This window comes from Thalia democratica, chromosome 2 (assembly GCF_965202585.1).
Source record: "Thalia democratica chromosome 2, ktThaDemo2.hap1.1, whole genome shotgun sequence".
Classification (NCBI taxonomy): Eukaryota; Metazoa; Chordata; class Thaliacea; order Salpida; family Salpidae; genus Thalia; species Thalia democratica.
In genome coordinates, this window is record NC_139166.1 from 59016221 (window position 1) to 59036024 (window position 19804).

The 19804-nt window shown below is 25.8% G+C and overlaps 1 protein-coding gene across 1 annotated transcript; it reads left to right on the forward strand.

The window, feature by feature from the left end:
- Positions 1-739: 739 nt before the first annotated feature.
- Positions 740-17696, forward strand: LOC145828791 (roundabout homolog 2-like). The gene is made up of 24 exons (XM_082936542.1): positions 740-752; positions 2603-2743; positions 3022-3062; positions 3274-3409; positions 6847-7016; positions 7983-8103; positions 8860-9013; positions 9099-9223; positions 9980-10126; positions 10493-10642; positions 10864-11102; positions 12318-12399; positions 12497-12641; positions 12942-13108; positions 13345-13579; positions 14342-14520; positions 14717-14929; positions 15051-15080; positions 15253-15460; positions 15611-15727; positions 16027-16158; positions 16237-16325; positions 16711-17274; positions 17473-17696. Exons 1-24 carry the CDS (start codon positions 740-742, stop codon positions 17619-17621), a joined length of 3747 nt encoding a protein of 1248 aa, XP_082792668.1. The 3' UTR covers positions 17622-17696.
- The last annotated feature ends 2108 nt before the right edge of the window (positions 17697-19804 follow it).

The following is a 19804-nucleotide window of genomic DNA, read 5'->3' on the forward strand; positions in this document are numbered from 1 at the left end:
AAACATTTGTTAAATCTTTATAGTTAACAAAAAGTTTATGTTAGTAGTAGAGTGTTTTTTTTTTCTACTATACCTAGTTGTGTTTTAGTAAACCTAACTAAATTGAAAGAAACAATATCTGGTATAAATATAATGCACCTAACATTTTATTACTAGATAATAATTATATTTAAACATCATATATAAAACGTTTAAGAAATTGATTGCAACTTTTTGTCTTAAAAAGAAAGAACAATGGGAATGAATTTTAACTTAACTGAAATTTATATATTCATTTTTTTATAGTAATAATACAGTAATTATTTAAGTCAAACTAAAACTTTTATGTTTATTATTTAAAATCAAAAAATGTGAATCGTCAAACTTTTATTATTTTTTAAGTTTGAAAAGTTTATATATATCCAACTCATTAGCAAAGTAAAAGAATTAAAAATAGAAAGGCCGTACAAACTAGCGAACATTATTGAGAGATTAAAATCACCCCTTACTGTAAACCCAAAATCAATTATTAGTAGAAAGTCACTGTTGCAAAATACATTGACGCAACAAAAACAATTGAAAAATAAAACAGTGGCCACACATGAGTAAATATTAGGAGTTTGATTTTAATGTAGGTGTTTGTTTTGAACAATAACATCTGTACTAGTAGCATAATTTTAACTTTTAGCTTCTCTGTTTTTAGAGCTGCGTAAGTTGTGAATAATTCATTTGAAGTTTATTTAAACAACAAAGACTAATGATGTTCGGTGAACGTAAGTTATTTTGTGTTCACTTGCATATAAGTAACTATTAGAAAGCGATTTGAACAATATTATTTTTGTTTGAAGCAAAAGTTTGTGAGTTTTGTTTTTCTGGAATATTTCTAAATTTTTAAATTTAAAGTAAGGTATAGAAAAAAATTGTAGTTTTTTCTAAGTTTCTTATATTAAAAATAGTTTGAAACTAAGTTATACAAATAAGTAATTGACATATGTAGAGTTATTAAGTTTGTTTATAACATATATTTGAACGAAACTATACTTTTATGCTAAAAAAGTAATTTAAACTATATTTAAATATCTTTGAAGAACTTTTTATTAAAACAAATACTGTTTATCATTGCTTCATCTTCCAAATCTTTCTATATCTTTGACTTCCTAAAATATAATAAGTTAGCTCAATTAAACAATTATTAGTTACTTAAGCTGAGAATGAGTTTAAAAATATTTTAAGTATCATTAAAAACACTTTAATTTAAAAAAAGCCTCTTGAGAAGTATTGAAAAATTTGTCATGAAATAACTTTAATAAAGTATTTAAAATAATCCAGTTGTTTTTTTAGTGTTTAAGTTTTAAAAAGATTTTGACCTTTTAAACCCGAATTAGCCAGACAAAATCACTTGTTAGTAATTGTAAAACGTCTATAAATTTGTTTGTACTCTAAACTTAAAATTTTTTAATGTCTTTTTATTATTAACTTAAATTGTATATTTTTAAAGTTAAATGTAGATTTCACTATTTTTTTATTTCAATAATAAACATTAACAACGAGATAAAAATTTATTACAAAATATATAATAAATCCCTTTCTCAATCAATGACAAGCATTCCTTTAATAATTTAGTCACTCAAATTCGCTCTCACCATATCTCATTTTCTTTCGAACATTTTCTAAAAACTATTACATTTAATTGTTTTAAAATATATTTTTACGCTAGAAGTTATATTTTTAATTTTGACTTGTGTTTACTACTTTAAACTTATTTCAAGGTATGCCTTTTTCTGAAGAAACCACAAGTGAAATACACTTCAAACGGTTCTTAAAAACTTTATAACTAAATTAAGTTGAAAATGTTTTTTATTAGATTTTGCAAGCATAAAGTTTTATCATAACGTTGACTTATTTTTTTCCTTTAACGTTTATTAACTGCAAACCTTAAATTATAGGAATTTATTTTATAAACTTATTATGTTATGTTAGATAAATGTACAAAGCATTTAACGATTATGCTTTATTTATTGTTAATCAATTTTTGTAATTTAAAAATATAACTTCTGTAATGTAGTTAAAACAAAACTTTTGACTCCAGTTGGTTTTCTCATACACAAACCAAACATAAAACAGACTCAAACAACTTGTTTGCTTAGACAAAACAAAACTGTTTGAGCCTGGCGCACTAAATACACACTCTAAATTCTCAACAGCGAAACTTCTCACAGCTTTAAACCTTTTGTGTTTTACCAGCTGCCTTCAGTTTAATTGGCACTTGGCAGGTGATTTCCTATTCACAAAATTCTCTGCGGCAAATCAACAGGTTTTTGTAACATCGCCAACTAATTAATGTAATCTGACCTTTTAGTTCAATAGAGTTTGTTGGCTTGTTTAGATAAAGAATTAACTCATCTAAAACACTGCCAAATACTTTGTATAAACAAAGAAATCAAAATACTTATTAAGTCCATTTAGTAGTTAATAAAATATCTTCTAAATAAACTGTTTTTTTTTTGCAACTTTAAAAATTGACACTAAACATGCATTAATCATTATATATCTTACGACTAAACTTTTTTACGAAAACTTAGAAAAAATTATTTACGGTTTTTTTACAATATCAACTTTATAGAAACAAACCTCCGCTTTATCGAAGAACCGAGGAGTTTCTACACGACTTACGACGACTCCGGAGTGAAACTAGTGTGCAAAGCGGAGGGCCACCCTCCTCCTAAAATATATTGGACAATCAACCAGCGAAACATAACCACGTGTGAGTTCAAAGATTTACTGTTTTTTAAACGTTATCTTTTGTAGATAAGATGTCTTCTATTGTTTATAGAACGTGTTAACGTAATTACTTAGAAATGTTGGTTTTTAAGATCAAATAGGAGTTAAAGGTGATTCAGAGGTTGAAACGTCTGTATATCGCTTGCAGCTATATTTACAGCTTTTCTTTAGGGTTGTCGAGTTTGTTTTGCTAGCTTAAAAGTACTAAAGTTGTATTTTCGTTAGTTATTCGATGATTTTTTGCTAGAATGCTTTTTTCAGTTCGGAGCATCTACAAAAGAGATTATTCTAATGAAAACCAGGTAATTATAAATTTGTTTTATTCCTTTCAATCTATGACTAAGCTGTAAATACTTTTTACAGTAAGTATTATAATTTTTTGAAACAGTTTTATCTAGTCAAATTAAACTGTTCCATTTTTCATTTTAAAATGTAATAGTGATGTTTTAGCTTCTAAAATTTGTTTATTTCAATATCAAATATCAAGTATTATTTTAGCTTTTTTTATTTCAGACGGTATCATCTCTGAAATTTCTGACAATATGGGATTCTTCAAAGAAAGAGGAAGGAAACACAGGGAAATATCAATGCGTTGCAGCTAATAAACAAGGAAAAATAAAAAGCAATTTTGCCGAAGTTTACGTTAAATGTAAGTTATTTATAAATATATATAAAAGACACCTTATACTAACAAGTTTTTATCTAACTTTTATAGCTTAAGATAATTAAAAATTTTATATACAATAAAACAAATTTACAACCTTATTTAATGTAAAGTAATAAAAAACGTAATGCATCACACCTACATATAAAACTGCTTACACCCATTAATGACATAACAAAATTGAAGTAAGCACAATTGATAAATAATTAAAACAAGCTAGCTTCTGTACAAAAACTACTTTTAATAGATATTCTCATTACATTTTTTTGAGTAAAACATTTTCGAATGTCACATATAATAAAAAACTTTATTTGCAGTTTTTATTTTAATTAATTTTATTTTACAAGAATTTTATTTAAAATAAATACACTGAAAAAAAAAGAAAATAAAATAATTGTTGAGTTTATTTTTTTCAATTATAAAAAAGTACAATTGCAAATAACATTTTCTTAATCACTTTAAATATTTTAAACTGTTGAACAGTTAGTAAACAATAATTTATCTAGTAAACTTCAACTAATTTCAATTGAGTCAAAAAAAAAGGTTTTATTTAACAGCTTATATAAATTTATTAAACTGTTAACATTATAAACTATTTCGAAGCTTTACTCTTGCTTCACAGTAAAGATACAAACTAACCTCTTAAAAATCAAAAAATCCGTTTGTTATTGTCGGTTTGCCAATCACAGTCAGGTTTGTACTAAAAGGCAGATGCATTTACAGAAAAATAATTAAACTCAAATATTTTTTTGGTATGCTTCGATAATAGTAACTGTTTAATTTGTTCAACTTACTTAAATGCTTGCATTGTATTTTAGCTGAATATAAAATGTGTTGTTTTTAAACTAGAATAGTTCAGTACTAGTAATAACCTAGGTAGGCTTGCTTAGCCAATAAAATTAAATGAGCTTTTGAGTAGTTAAACACACTAAACAAAGTAATTAAGTAGATATTCAGAAAGTTTGTTTTAAGTATTTTTTGTAAAAAATTAAAATAGTCGAGTTTAATATATTTTCATATCAGAAAACATTGTCAATTAAAATTTTTTAAGTAATTTGAGTTAATAATTAGTACTTGTCTATCAAGCAAATTTATACCAAGCTTAGAATAGCCCAAATGCCTTTGGAGAAAAATTAATAAAAATCAAACTTTTTTAATAAAAAACAAAAGCATGAACTCATCAATAACACTAGGTTGACAAACGAGTTTGTCCCTTTTTGTTTCACTTCACTAGAACACATACAGATAAGTTTAATTAAGCAAAGTGATGTGAAAGGTTGATGCTGTGCAGTTGTATACACAGTTTGAATAAAATTTTCTCATCGTTTCATTTTTTATTCTACTTTCATTATATAAAAGCTCATTGCAGAATGATTTACAATCGACAAATCATCTTTTTTATAGCTTTATTAAACAAACAGCAATCTATCATACTTGCTATCAAAGCACTGAAACTCAATTCTGATCGTTTTTGCCGATTCTGTCATAATACACGAATTTTTGTTTATCAAGCATACACTAATTACAGGCAAACGTCAAAATAATATCCGCACTTTATTTAAGTTCACTGACTTTCAAGTTTCGACCTATCTTGGCACTTAAATGACAAAACGACTCAGTTGCGTTAAATGCACTTGATATTTGTAAAAAAGAAAAAAAAAAGGTTAAAAAACATCAAACTTACTAAGTTGTAATTCTTCATAACCGTTTGAAAAACTTCTTTTTTTTCAAATTATGGTAGTCTAAAAACGGTATAATATAAGACTGAAGTTTTATTTCTACTGAAAGAAACTTTATTTATGCACTTTAATAGCATATATAAACTTAGTTTTAACAAAAAATATTATTTCACTAGTAATCTTACAATTGCTTTTAATTACAAATATTGATTTCAAACTTTTTTTTAAGCATATAATGCTCAACAAACTAAAATCTTACAGTATTAAATTATTTTTTCGAAATACTTATCTATAAACTTTTTGTTTTAAATAATGAAATTAGTTAATTGGTACGAATTAGCTGAAAATAGTTTTATATACTGATTTACTTAAATGCAAGTTCTTGTAAAGTGTTAAATTGTAGCACGTCAAGAATAAAAGAAAGTTTTGAAAAAAACTGACCATAGGAACAAAAACCAACAAATGAGCAACCCTGATTTATATATGTTTAAATTCAATTTTAAAACTTATTATTTTTCTCTATTCCACCTTCAACTGTCAAATACTGAAATTTAATTAATATATTGAGCGACCTTTCATCAACAAAAACAGTGAAACAAAAGCTACGATAAAGAAAAAGAAACATACAACTTTTGATAATGGTGCAAAATAATAGTTTTTGTTTGTCATTAGGATAAAAGAAAATAATAACTTTATTTTTATTATTTTCAAAAGTAGAAATAAATTTATCCAAAAAAAGTTTTAATTTTTTCTTTAATTTTAAAATGTATATTTTTTCAAAGAGTGAATATTATTTACTTTTTAAAGAAAATATTTATAATAGTAAAGAAAAAGTATTTTCAAACTATCCTGCTGCTGTATGTTTTATATACATTTAAAAACATAGTTTAGCTGTTGTATTATACTTTAATTACTTATTTTTTTTATTGGATTTTTAGCTGGAACTTATTTATGCATAAATCTATTTCTCAAAAGGTTTTTCAACAGTTTTAAAAATCGTTAGATATTAATTATAAAAGAAAAAAAAATTTTTTAAGTTAAACAACACAAGTATTAAAAATTTTAAGCTGGTAGTATTTTTGTTCTTCGAAAAGTTTTTATTTGTTACTTTTTTATATTTGTGCATAAAAGTAACTAAAACTAATAATTTTTACGTCTACTGTTGAAAAAATCGAAAGTAAGTCTAAAACTATCAGCAGACAACAAAGTTTACTAATCATTTTTTACGATTTTTTTATTTAAACTTGACCACGTTATTTTTGATAGATGTACTTTCTCACCAAAACTTCAAAAAAAAATTAATTTCTTTTTTTAAAGGTTTCGGAAACAAGGCAGGTAGTTAAAAGTTATAGTTTTCAGTTTATTAAGTTGCTTAACTTTACGAAATATTTGTAATTTGTTAAAAGTATAATACAATTTTTCTAGTTTAACTGTCTGCCGGAAAACTTTACAGTTTTTAATATTAAAGTTAAGTTGTTGTTTTCAAAAGACATTTAATTTCAATTCAAAAGATGTTATAAGGAAAGTTCTAATGACTTTTGATCCAACTGTAACTAAATTTCAATAGTCGGAAAGTTGGCGCGCACAGAACTGAACTAATAAAGTTTTTTTTTCAAAATTCTCTAAAAAATTAAGTTTAGTTTATGTTTTAAAGAACGCTTTAATATCTATTATCTAAAAATCAACTGTAGTTAAATTTCATCAAACTTTGCGGATATAAAAATAAATAAATACTTTTTTCAGCAATCGGAAACTTTCTCGATAATCCGTTCGACGAGGCTGGTGATGTTGGCGATGACGTCATGTTAGAATGTTCACCACCAGATGGAGTGCCACAGCCCGAAGTCACGTGGTTTTTCCAAGAATATGACGGCATAAACAAAACTGAAGTTGTGTACGATAAAAGAAAAATGGTGATTAGTTTTTAGTATTTAAATTTTACACCTGTGCGACACTGGCGTATTTGTGTTGGATTTTTGTTTTAAGCTCCTTAAAGTTAAAAACAAGCAATAATTAGTTTAACAATTTTTTTTTTATGTAAAAACGTAGTTAATATCTTAGCTTACTATAAACACAGTTGTGAAAAAACTTGATATCAAAGTATTTTTTTAACCTTTTAACATAACATACAGGACAAAAATTCTAAAAAGAAGGATTGAATTTTTAAATTATTTGTTTAGTCTTTAAAAAAATAACCATTCAATTTTAATGTTAAATAAATTTTATACATTGTTGTGTGCTCTATTGATTAATAATAAAAAGATTACTGTAAGAATTTTTTTTAATTTACATATATAGCTCAATGACAACTTTTTATAACGTTATACAACTGTCGCTACATGATTTAAAATTAATCATAACTTATTTGATTGACGAACACTCCTTAGCCCAACATATTAACATTAAAAAAACATTAATGCTTGCAACTCTTATAAGCTTTTTTACTTTTGTGTTTTTTACAACTTATCTATATTTCTTTTGTTTGACAGTCTGCTTATTTTTACAAAATATACAAAAAAGCGGCTTAGAATTGTGATTTCTTTGTGAGTACTATGGTTTATATTAATTGTTTTTTGCAATAAATTTCTTTTACTGTTTTTAGTAGTTTGTAAAAAGTTTAAATTATTAAGATTTAGATGCAAAAAAGTTGTTGTTACTATTTTTAAAAGGAATATTTCAAACTTATAAACGACAAATTAGATTAACTGAACTTTATAGTTGTTAAATTTATACAAGTAATTAAGTACTTAGTCATTGTAAGTTACATTTGAATACTACACAAAAACTAACAAACTCTTAATTGAAATAGTTTGTTTGCACTAGTTTTAAAACTTTTACTTTTTAGTGTGTACGAACTTTTTTAATATTTTCAACAACAGATATCTTCCAACAATCTTGTAATAAAAAGTTTGCAGCCTGAAGACAGGGGCTTTTACACTTGTCGAGCTAAAAACAATGCTGGAATAAAATACAGTTTGTCTGCAGAACTTCGTGTATTCGGTTAGATTAAGTTTAAAAAATTAATAAACTATTACTTTCATTTTATATTTTTTTCAACTTTTTTAAAGTTAAAGTTTTTATATGGGTATATTCGGATTATACCGTTTTAAAGTAGTATAAAAATATTTTAAGTGATTATTAGTCATTATCGTGTTGCGTAAGTAATTACTAACAACCTTAAAACTGATATATAAACATGTTGCGTGCATAGGGGAAATAATACGGGTTCATATGAGTACATTTAAGCACATTTCGCGTTTTTATAATATACCTCTGAGACATGCTTGTAACTGCACAAACATATGTAAAAGCTAAGGTTTGTTTATGTAGTTCCTAATTAGTAATAATTTTTGGATACTAAGAAATTTACAGAAAACCTTTTACTTTTTTAGATGTTTTTAGTACAAACATTGTAGTTACATAACTGTTAAGCAAAAACATATTTTAAAGCCTCTTATTTTGCATTTTAAAACATTAAGAGACTAGTTTAACATACTTTATATTTTACTTTTAATTTTTCTATGTATCTGTCGTTTACTTATTTTTCCTAATAAAATTGCTTGTTAACAAATATTTTATTTAGCTCACATGTAAAGTTTTTAAACTAAAAAGAAAATACTTCACAGTTCCGTGTGCTTAAACTTTTACTTCTGAAACTAATTTTCACAGTTTTTCGATGCTCTTTTATTTTTTCAGCTACAAATAGTTTTGAGTTATGTACATTTAATTGTTTTTACAATATCTACTTTGTTATAGAGCCTCCAGTTTTCATTCAGCTACCAGCAGATAGAAATGTTAAAATTGGTGAAAGCATCACGTTGGACTGTCAAGCTGTTGGAAATCCTGATCCTTGGATCGAGTGGTACAAAGATTCAGAAGACATTAAAGATAGTGATCAGTTCGGAAAAAAGTAAGTTAACACTACGATCTATGTAGAATTTTCAGTAGTGAAAGAATATATAAAATTGCACTCAAAAATGGTTAAATTATTTCAGTTACAACCTGATAGAAACGAAATTACAAGTGAATGTCGATAGTAATGAGCAATCAGGTATTTACACTTGCAAAGCTAAAAACAGGGCAGGTTATGTGCAACACAATGTCCGTCTACAAGTTGATAGTTAGTTCTTATTAGTAATAGACTGTTGCTTAATTTATAATTAAAAACGAAGGCTTTTATCACTTACTTTTAGTTTTTTATGAACGTTTTTCGTAAAAAATATAAATGAAACTGTTTGTTTTTATAAAAAGTTATTATAATCAAACTATCACATAAAAAATTTATTACAACATATAAACAAATGTGGTTTTAAATGAGTTCTTTAGCTTGTTTTAGCTTATTGTATGTCTCTTTTATCTTATTAGATCAGACATTTATTAGTTTTCAAATAAACACGTATCTTTCAATACATTTTACTTAAAGCTAAGACACGTAAAAGACATTATTGACCGCATAAATTACATAAGTACATTTAAGTAGCTAGCTTTGTGACAAAAAGTGCATAAAAAGAAAGTTTTATCTCCTTGTAATGACATTTCACAGGACTTTTGTAAAACTTTTGTGCTTGTTTTACACAGCTCACTATTTTATGAAAAAAATGTTTCGTTTAAATTCTTGTACTATGTGCGTGTTAAGTAACAAAAGAAGTATTTTTGACCTTTGCTAACAGTACAAAACTGAGATTTATTATAGATGATGATTAATAATATCGTGCTTTAAATAGTTTAAAAAAAAAGAATAAAATTAAGGTTTAAAAATAATTAAATTTAAATTGATAATTTAGTTTGTAAATATTACAACATTAAAATACTAAATTAAGAAACTTATATAAGCATTAGTTTTTGTAAAAAATCATGAACAATAAATTAAAAACAGTGATACTAAAAAGAAATTCATCAACAGATCAATTACAAATTGATAAGTATTCATCAAACAAAGTAGCAAAAGTTGGTGAAAATGTAACATTATTTTGTAATCAAAGCGGAAAACTTCAATCAGTAGTTACATGGTTTGTTATTAAAGGTAAGTAAGTTTTTTTTTTCTATTATACTTACTTTTTTAAGCCTTTTCCACAACAAATTGTAAAGTTACTAACTTTCACCACATAAAAAAAAGTAAAAAAAGTATTTATTGTATGTTTTGAGTGCTAGGTCTGTAACGTATAGAGCTGTAAACGTTTTTAGTTTTAAAGCTTTTTATTCAAGAAAGTTTTGTATATCGAAAAAATTATTAAAAAAATTAACTACGAGTAACTTTTGAACTTTTGTAAAACACCTACTACATGAATATTTAGGAAAACTATATGCAGATTAAAAGTTAAGAAATTAACAAAATATACTTCTAAGAAAACACTTCATCATAAACTTAGTCAAATTGTTTCTATTTTAGATTCTTATATTCATAAAAAACAAGAATTCAGAGCTATACCTGATCTAAATGGAAATTTGGTAATTTCGAAAGTTGGTACTCAAGACAGTGGAACTTACAGTTGCATGATTGAAAATGGTCAGAGTAAATATATTGAACTTCAGGTAAAAGGTTAGTAAGGTCCTTTTAAAAGTCATTGAAGATTTAGTTGAAAAAAATGGCTTAAATTAAACAACAACTTAACATTAAAAAACAAAAAAACAAATGGTCTTGTTTGAAAAATTTTCAAATATATTTTATAAGTAATTGAACGGTTTTACAAACTAAGAAATAAAAGGTCTTAATTTTGATTGTTTTCGTTGTTTAAAGAAGTATTAAAACTACTGAAACAGGACCAAGCGACTTTTACCCGCCAATAATAATAAGTAAGGTGAAGAACTCGTTTGCTACAAAAGGCGAAACAGTAGAAATATTTTGTGAATTAGGAAAAAATGACAACGCGTGGAAAATTGAATGGTATTTTATAAAAGATGATCTTATTACTGTACTTGATAGCAGCCAAGAAAATTCAATTAAAATTGAAAAACTTAATTTAGCTGTCGGTGAAAAACTTGTCATAAATACATATGAGGTAAATATAATTTACATTAGTAAAATAAATCCGAAATAAAATATTTTTATCTTGAGAAAAATGTTTTGATATAAAAAGATATATATTTTAAATAATATATAAAATTTGAAACCATAACAAATCAACAATTTAAGATTACTTTAAGCAGAATAAGTTTTGTCTTTAAAAAAGTAGTTTTAATTCTACTAACTTTTATTCTTCGTAAAAATTTCTTAGGTATTTCTAAAACTAAATAAAATATCAGTAAGGATTTATAAAGTTGTTTTAGTTTTCTTTTCGGTCGATATTTTATTTAAATAGCTTAAAAATTTATTTACTTAGCAAATATTTTGACACTTACGTCTTTAACCACGTTTTTTACTACCGTTCACCAACAGCATTTTATTTACACAGTCAAATTTTGACATATATCGTATAAATGTTTTTAAAATCGAGTTTAAATTGACGGCTATGCAGATAATGTAAAGCTTAAAAAGTAACAAATACTTAAGTATCACCACTTCTTGAAATTCTGAAAGAATAATAAACTGTTATTTTATTATGCTTTTATTGTATACATTTAGGGTATAAAATAGTTTTTTAAGGCTTTCACATTCTAAAAGGTATACCCAAAAGGTTTGTGCCATTAGTGAGAAAAATGTTAAAACTTTTAATTATTATCCTTGTATATTAATTCCGGCAACTTAAAACACAACCAATAAATAGTTTTAAAAATCGAAAAACAACTTCAAGGAACTTCTTAAAGTTATTCGTTACAATCAAAATAGTAAACAAAGTTTATTACTTACTTGTAGTTTACTTATCTGTATAACTAGTATTTAAACTGCTTTTAATACGGACATTTCTGTTTAACAAAATAATTTAAATTTTTGTCTGTATAAAGTTTTACGTTCGTTACAGAACGACAAAGCAAATATTAAAAGTCCGGATTGTATTCATAATTAAAATGATCGAAAGTAAAAATTGTTTCTAAAACAAGCTGTAAACTCTCGTTTATATCTGTTAACTGAATCATAAATAGCTTTTTTTTATCAATTTAATTTAAAAAATAATTTAACTAAACTTAGTTTATTTTTTACAATTGTAAATTTGATTTATGAACGCGCAAAAATAAAATTTTAAAGCCACCTAAGCTTTTTTATCTAAATAACGAATACAAATTCAGTTGTTTTTTAGTTTTTGGCCTTATTAATCCAACAAAGTATTTATTAATAGGCAAGCAATTACGGAAAATACAAGTGCGAAGCATCAAACAAATATGGTTCAGATTCCATGTGTGTAACTGTAAAATTTTCAGGTAATTACCAAAAAATAGCATATATTTTTTTGATTTTGCTTCAAAACTTAAACTGATAAGCTAATGTATTATAATAATTACTAATTTATATTTTTAGAGTCAAAAAAAGATGACAATGACGTATTAGATGCACCAGAATATTTAAATTTAGTTTCATCTGAATTAACGTCACTTCATGTCAAATGGGCTGATAACTTTAATGAAAAAAGTGATGAAGTTTTCTACGAATTATCATACTACAGGTGCGTTAATGTATTTTGCAGTTCATTAATTACTAAAAAAAATATCTTTAGATGATTAAAAGTTTTTTCATCATAAGTTTGTAATTTAATGTACTTCAGCTAATAATAAATTGGTTTAAAAAAAAACATATCTTTTTGGTTTATAATGTTTCAGGTGTTTAAATATTGCATTATTTGTAAAATTTGTATGATTAAGTTATCATAAATTTAGCTTTGTTTATGAATATAAAAAAATAAGCATTTAACTGCAAATGTGATTATAATATAAATGTGATAACTATTATTTAAACTTTCACATAGAATAAACAGCAATAGCCATTCGTGGAAAACAATAAAAAATATAAAAAAATTCGAATACAAAATTACTGGTTTAAAACCTTCCAGTGGCTATTATATTTTTGTTAGAAAATACAAAGAAAATATTACAACTGAACCCGTGCAAAATTATCAACCGTTTTATACAACAGGTTTAAAAATACAGCTGTTTTAAATTAACTTTAAATAACGTTTAGCTTAAAAAGCTGTAAGTAAAATTAGTTTTGAATGGGAATATTTTTTTTAGTACTACTAGTTTATTTTAAATGTCTTTAAAAAATATATAGTTTACAGAGATTAGTAACTGTCTAAAAAAACAAGTATTTTGATTTTTCAAACAAAAATACACAATAGTTAATCACAAATAACAATCTACTTAAATCACTAGATATCACCGATTCTACAACACATTCGAACTCAGTCCTAGTCGCCATGGAAACCTTAAACATAAACGTCACCAGCATCACTCCTATTAGTGGTAACCAAGGTTACATCAGGTTGGTATCCTGGGTAACCGACAAGGATGCGTGTAAAGTAGCTGACGGGTTTATTTTGAAAATAAGACAAATACAAGATGAAAAATATCCAACATACCGAACTGTTGCTATTCCGTGTGAACACAGGTAGTAAAATATTTACAATAAGTAAAGTACATCAAGACATGGAATTACATTTTTTGTTTCAAAATGACTATTAAAACTTTAAAGACTGAAAAAACTAACAAGTACTTGATTTTTCACTTCGTTTATTAACTGAATTAATTTTACTTTTAAAACCTTATATATAAACTATTTTTTTTAAGTTCTAAAAATTTCTTATCAAAAGTGACCATTATTTGTATACTTAAAGAAAAAACTATACTTATATATTTATATAATGAACTTATCTATGTATTTCTTTTATATGCATCAACACTACAAAAAACAAATGGACCACCATAATAGAGTTTGGAAAGTAGTCACATTTTAACCAGCTTTTTTTATTTCACACAATTACTTTTCATCACATACAACGCACGATAATTTTATCAAATTTTTGACAGATCTTACAAACTTGTAAACAATATTTTAACACAAACTACTTCTTTTTATGAAGTTCATGTACATCTGTACAGAGATAAGCTAGTTTCAAAATCAAGATCTGTCGCGTTTCTATCAACAAGTAGAAATGGTAAGCTACTTTCTAAAGTGCACTTAGCTTGTATAAATCTTAATTAAGTAACTTATACTTTTAAGCTTTTATTTTTCAGTTCAAAATCAACAACCAGTAAGCTTCACTTTAGAAAAAAATGAAAATAAAGATCAAAGCTTAATAACAATACGCTGGAAAAATTTTCAAAATGACTTTCAAAAAACCTTCAAAAACTTTGTTATCTCTATTAAAAGCAACAACAAAAAAATAAATGCACTTGTATACGCTGATGACCAAAACGTATATGAAGGATATTACAAAGCAGAGTATTTATGCAATTTTGAGAACATTGACTTATTAAATGTGACAGTTATTCCAGTATCAAGCTTAGGACTTGGTGTTGCTTCTAAAAAGTCTTTTAGAACAAAAAATCGTAAGTTTTGGTTTTTAAGGAGAGAAAAAGGTAACAATTATTCCACTTTTAGTGCTATACAGCTTTAAACAGTTAACAGAAGCAATGTTTCATTAAATGTAGCTTTATAAAGTTTTAATGTCTTTTTACTTTTTAGTAAGTTTTTAAGTTTATAATTATAATACACCTTGTTTTTTTACTTAAATTTTTTTTTTAGTGAACAACTCTACGGTAAGTGACAACAAATTTTCTGGAAATTTTGAAAAAGAGAAAACTACAATTGTGACGTCACAAACAGATAACTTCCTAACGACACCCGTTGGCATGGCAACCATAGCAATCACATTTTTCGTCATGATTATCATTATAATAGCTAGTGTGAGCTGCTGGCTTAAGAAAAGACGAAACTCAAAAACACGTGACCGAAGCGGTAAGTTATTTGTACTATACTGAATACTAAAAAAACCTAAGCGTTATAATTTGTTATATTTTTTCATGTTACGCCTCTTCTAATTGGTGAAAAAATGCCGTGTTTGCAATAAATTCAACAGCTAACTCATTCAGTTTTAGTTCTTACACAGGTTTGTACTGTTTAATTGTTTATTTGTATTAGTCAAAACTTTACAACGAATATTTGTATTTCATGCAAAGTTTTATCGTTTGTTCTTTGTAAGACACATACTTTATTCGTTTATAATCTGATCAAAGTAAGTTTTTCTTCTTGATAAAAAATCTAACATAAATTATCTCCAGGAAGTACAAGAAAGAACAACAAATTTGACCACCAACCAAACTATTCTAATAATTTTAACTTTACTTTGGTAAATCGTCAAAGTGGTTGCCAAAATATAAACAGCTACAGTGAATGTAACTATTATCCTACATCTTGCAATTCTACTGTCAACAAAAGATATATTCCAATATCTCAAGAAAGTTACAGCGACCAACCATCTGACTATACGTTAGTTTAACTTAGTCTAAAAACGTTAAGAATAAACCAAAAATGGGTTTATGTATAAAAGCTAACTACGTTCCTTTTATTTAGCTTCATTTATAGTATTAATTAATTAAGAGACAAAATGTTTCTAAACTAGTGATTTTTAAACTGCAGTCAAAACCAAGCAGCTAATAGATTTTTCAGTAGCAACACAAACCCTCAGTTTTCTAATGATCAGCTTGTATCACTTACTTCAAATCGTGCCCGATTTTCTCAACAAAACACTGCAAAGTTTGTGAATGAAATTTTTTTGTATGAGTTATACCTTTACTTTGTTTATAAGTAGTGTTGTGTTTTATTTTTATTAGTTTCATAAAAACTTAAACTTTAAAAATAACTATGCTACAGCATTATATTTACATAAAAGCAACTTTTTAAATATCAAAAATAAAACCTTGTAAGTAAGTGATTTTGAAGTGGAAAAAAAAACAACTGTTTTTCATTTTAAATTTAAAACAAAATTAACGAAGATAGCTACTCAAAACTATTGTAAAACTCGATTTAATCAAAATTATATTAAAACTTTTTAGCTGTGGTATGCAGCGTATCAATTCCTTTCCTCGTGAAAATTTCCATGGCATCACAAAAGTTAATAGACAAAATTCAACTTCTACAATTCTTTCTAACTACTCTACCCCTTCTACAAATGTCATCCAACAACGGTAAGAGTTGTTTTTGGTATCTAAACAACGATTTGTTTACTTTCAGACCGTTTACAATTAAAAATGTTCCACATACAGACAAATAAAACAATCATTTATGCCAGGCACGATTAACAACACATGGGACCAAAACTCACTTCTTCAAGATGCAAGCAGTCACACTCTAGGTTTGTTTTTTTTTAATTTTTGTTCTTTACAAAAGTAAAGATGTATTTTTTAAACTGAATCAAATAAGTATATCTGCTAACTTACATATGTCTAAATTGATTACAAAACGCCAAATTTAGAAAATAGAACGGTTGTTGCTCCTGTCGTCTCCTAAGGTATTTAAAATATTTAATGAAATATTTTAAAAATACAAAACTGAATTGAAAGCTGTTTTAGTTATAACGCATTTTATTGTACAAGTAGAATGTTCTAAATATGGTATTATAATATAGTGATAACCGCTAATGATACTAAACAAAAGTTTAAACTATAAGATTTATTAAAAAAAACATCATATAGTATTTTTTGTTTTAAAAATCTAAATCAATATCTTAAACCCGACAGACTACCAATACGCGTCTTCAGGTGACGAATCTTTCGACATGCCGTCCGTATCTCAAGTAGGAACAAATCTCCCTAACAACCAAATCCTTGGAAACCAACCCACAAACTACCAACTGCCGACCGTTGATGAAGCAAACAAAAATTTCCATGACAACGACCCGTTGTTAGGTAACCGTCAGAAGAATAATAAAAGAGCTAATAAAAAAGGAAGCAAACCAATTTCTAGTGTGACTTCATACAAAAACATTACGGATGACAGCGGCATGAGCACTGAAAATTCTCAAAGTTCTCCAAATTTAGAAGAAGGGGTTCAGATAATTCCTGAAATTGACGAACAGTTTGTTGCTAGGGCGGTATCACCCCAACCAAGTGCTGTTACTATGCACAGCGGCCACAACAGCACAGCTTCAAGTTGTGTTAACTTTCAAAAGTCGTCTTCAAATAATGAAAAAATTCAGCAACCCAACTTTAACTTCAATAAGAACTTTCATAAGACTCAAAAAGCTGCAAACTTTAAAAACAACTTTCAGGAAAAAATCAAAGTGAAACCTGAACTTCTTACTGGTTAGTGTTGATTGCTGAAAATTCTTGTTAAATTCGTAGCAAAAAAAATGTTTTTTTATTTGAAAAATGTAAAAGTTAAATTTTAGTAGTTTTTGCAAAGCAAATTTTTAACTTAAACAACAAAAACCGATGACGAGTTTAGAAGATTTTTTTACGCTTATTAAGTTTACAGTATAAATAATATACCCATAACAACAGAACCACCCCACTTAACTTCGTACCACACAACGCGTCATGACAACAAATCGAACTTTAACGACCCAACTACATACCCATCAAAATCCTTACCCCATTCCCATATGACTGAAGTTTCTACCTCAGATTTCTATAGTGACCTGAGTCAATGAAAACCATGTTCAAAGAACAGCAGTGCTTCTCAAAACATTAGAAATGGTTACAAAACAGTTAAATTCAAAAAATAAATTATCGGCATTATACAATATTTTTTTACGTTTAAGTTTTAAACAGTTTTTTTGTCGTATTCAACCCTTTTTGTTAGTTTTTTAGGTAATTACATTGTATAACATTATAGCAACTTTGTGTTATTTTAAGTACGGCTATGTTTGATTCAATTTCTACCAATCATCAAATTGACTGAATCAATTTTAGCATTTTAAACAACTTTTAATTAAAACCTTAGCGATTGCTTACTCAGAGTGTTATAGTTTTTGTTTTTTGTTTATGCTGCTCGTAATCTCGATTACACATAAAAGTTTACGCGTTTTGAAGCCTAATGTTAGTTTAGTTTTTTAAGCTGTAAAAAATACCTGATTTTTTCTAATTTTTGCACACTTTAATCGTACATTTCTTTTCTTTTCTGAAAATAGTTCTAGAATTTTTTGTTTTTATAAGTAAACAAAAAGTATATATATTTTATAATAACATTAACTATTTGCATTTTTATTAAAAGTTAAACCAATTTTACTTTAAAACTAATCTATTAAGAATACTAATGTGTATAACAATAAAAAATCAAACTTAATCATAAAAAAGTAAATTTATAATGTTTTTTGTTTTAGAATTAAAAAGCGTATATTTAATATTAAAAATATTTTTTTAGAAAGATGCATTGACCGCAATTAGTTTTTAAACAGAAAATACTCATAAATTAAAAATTGAGTTTTTATACTCATTCTAACATCAAACTCTTTTTTAAATTTGATCAACAAAGTTTAAAAACAAACCTAAAAACTAAGTCTATGTTAAAAAATGTTTTCATAAAATTTTCATCAAAATTTGTAAAGTTTTGAATTTTTAACGGAAAGAAACCTCTTTAAAATTCTTGCTATTGTTAGAATTCTGTTTTATTATATATATTGGTTAAAATTATAAAATGTTTACCACAGTTCAACTGATAATGTATATTACGATGATGCACCTATTATTACTAACTTAATGACTGGTAGTTAAAGCTGACTCACTACAGCACTTGTAAGTTACTCCGTGAAAAAAATTGCTTGTTTTTACAACAGAAAAATCCTTCAAGAGTTGACATAAACAAAAGCAGTGGCTTGTATGACTAAAAACAAAACTGTCACACACTAAGTTGCTTGCTTAGTGAATGTATTTTTGTCAGTTTAAGAAGTTAATACAAGCTAAAATGACCTTTTAAACCGAAAGTATATGATATACCGACAGTTATTGTTTTATAACATATTTATAACGTTTTAAAATATACATTACAAGTAGTTTTAAATTTTATTTGAAATTAATGAGCAATTTTAATTTTTTGAACTTTAACCGTTAAAAGTTTAAATAAAAAATAATAACAACTATCTGAGTATGTATTTTTCGTTTTTAACTAAAAAGGCTGATACTTTGATGTCAAGAAAAATCAAACTTAAACAAAAAATACTAATAATGTATTTTTTGAATTCGCAACAACAAGCATAATTAAAGCAACTAAATTTTTGATCTTTTTCAACTATTACAACTGTCACTGTGAGTTTAGATAAAGAACTTAAAGGTATCTTAAGTTTTGTTTATATCATACATAAAAATAAAAAATCTACTTTACTGTTTTTTATGTTTTGATTTTTTTTAATACTAAAACTTAACTTATTGTTTTAAGTACAGTTTAAAATGACAATGAAATAACAATAATAAAACTAAGGATATTTTTTGAGCGCCCATAAACACTTTTCGCCGACACACTTAATTTATCTAATACTTACGTCAGGCTTAATTGCGCTTAAAATGCTAAATTTAATCAAGCAAATTTTAGGTAAAAATATAATAAAAATATACTTTTAAACTTAAGCTATCAAAGTTTATCTAGTGATAAAGGCACAAAAAAAACAACATCAACTGTTTATTTACAGTATACGTTCTTAGTTTTAAGTCAGTTTATTTTAAATACTTGCATAATTAAAAAAAAAAAAAAAAGTTTTTAAACACAGTTCAATAAAAAAAAATATTTGTAAAAAAGGTTGATGCGTTTAATGCTAAACTCTGATTATAATTTTAAATTAATATTGTAATAATTACGCTTCTTTGAATTTATAAGTTAGTAAACTCGTTGATTGAAATT

Excerpts from the sequence above, each read along its gene's own strand:
- LOC145828791 (XM_082936542.1), top strand. Across the intron at positions 12,642-12,941 it reads TACGAATTATCATACTACAG|AATAAACAGCAATAGCCATT; the intron begins GTGCGTTAATGT and ends ACTTTCACATAG. Across the intron at positions 16,159-16,236 it reads ACAAATGTCATCCAACAACG|ACAAATAAAACAATCATTTA; the intron begins GTAAGAGTTGTT and ends TTCCACATACAG.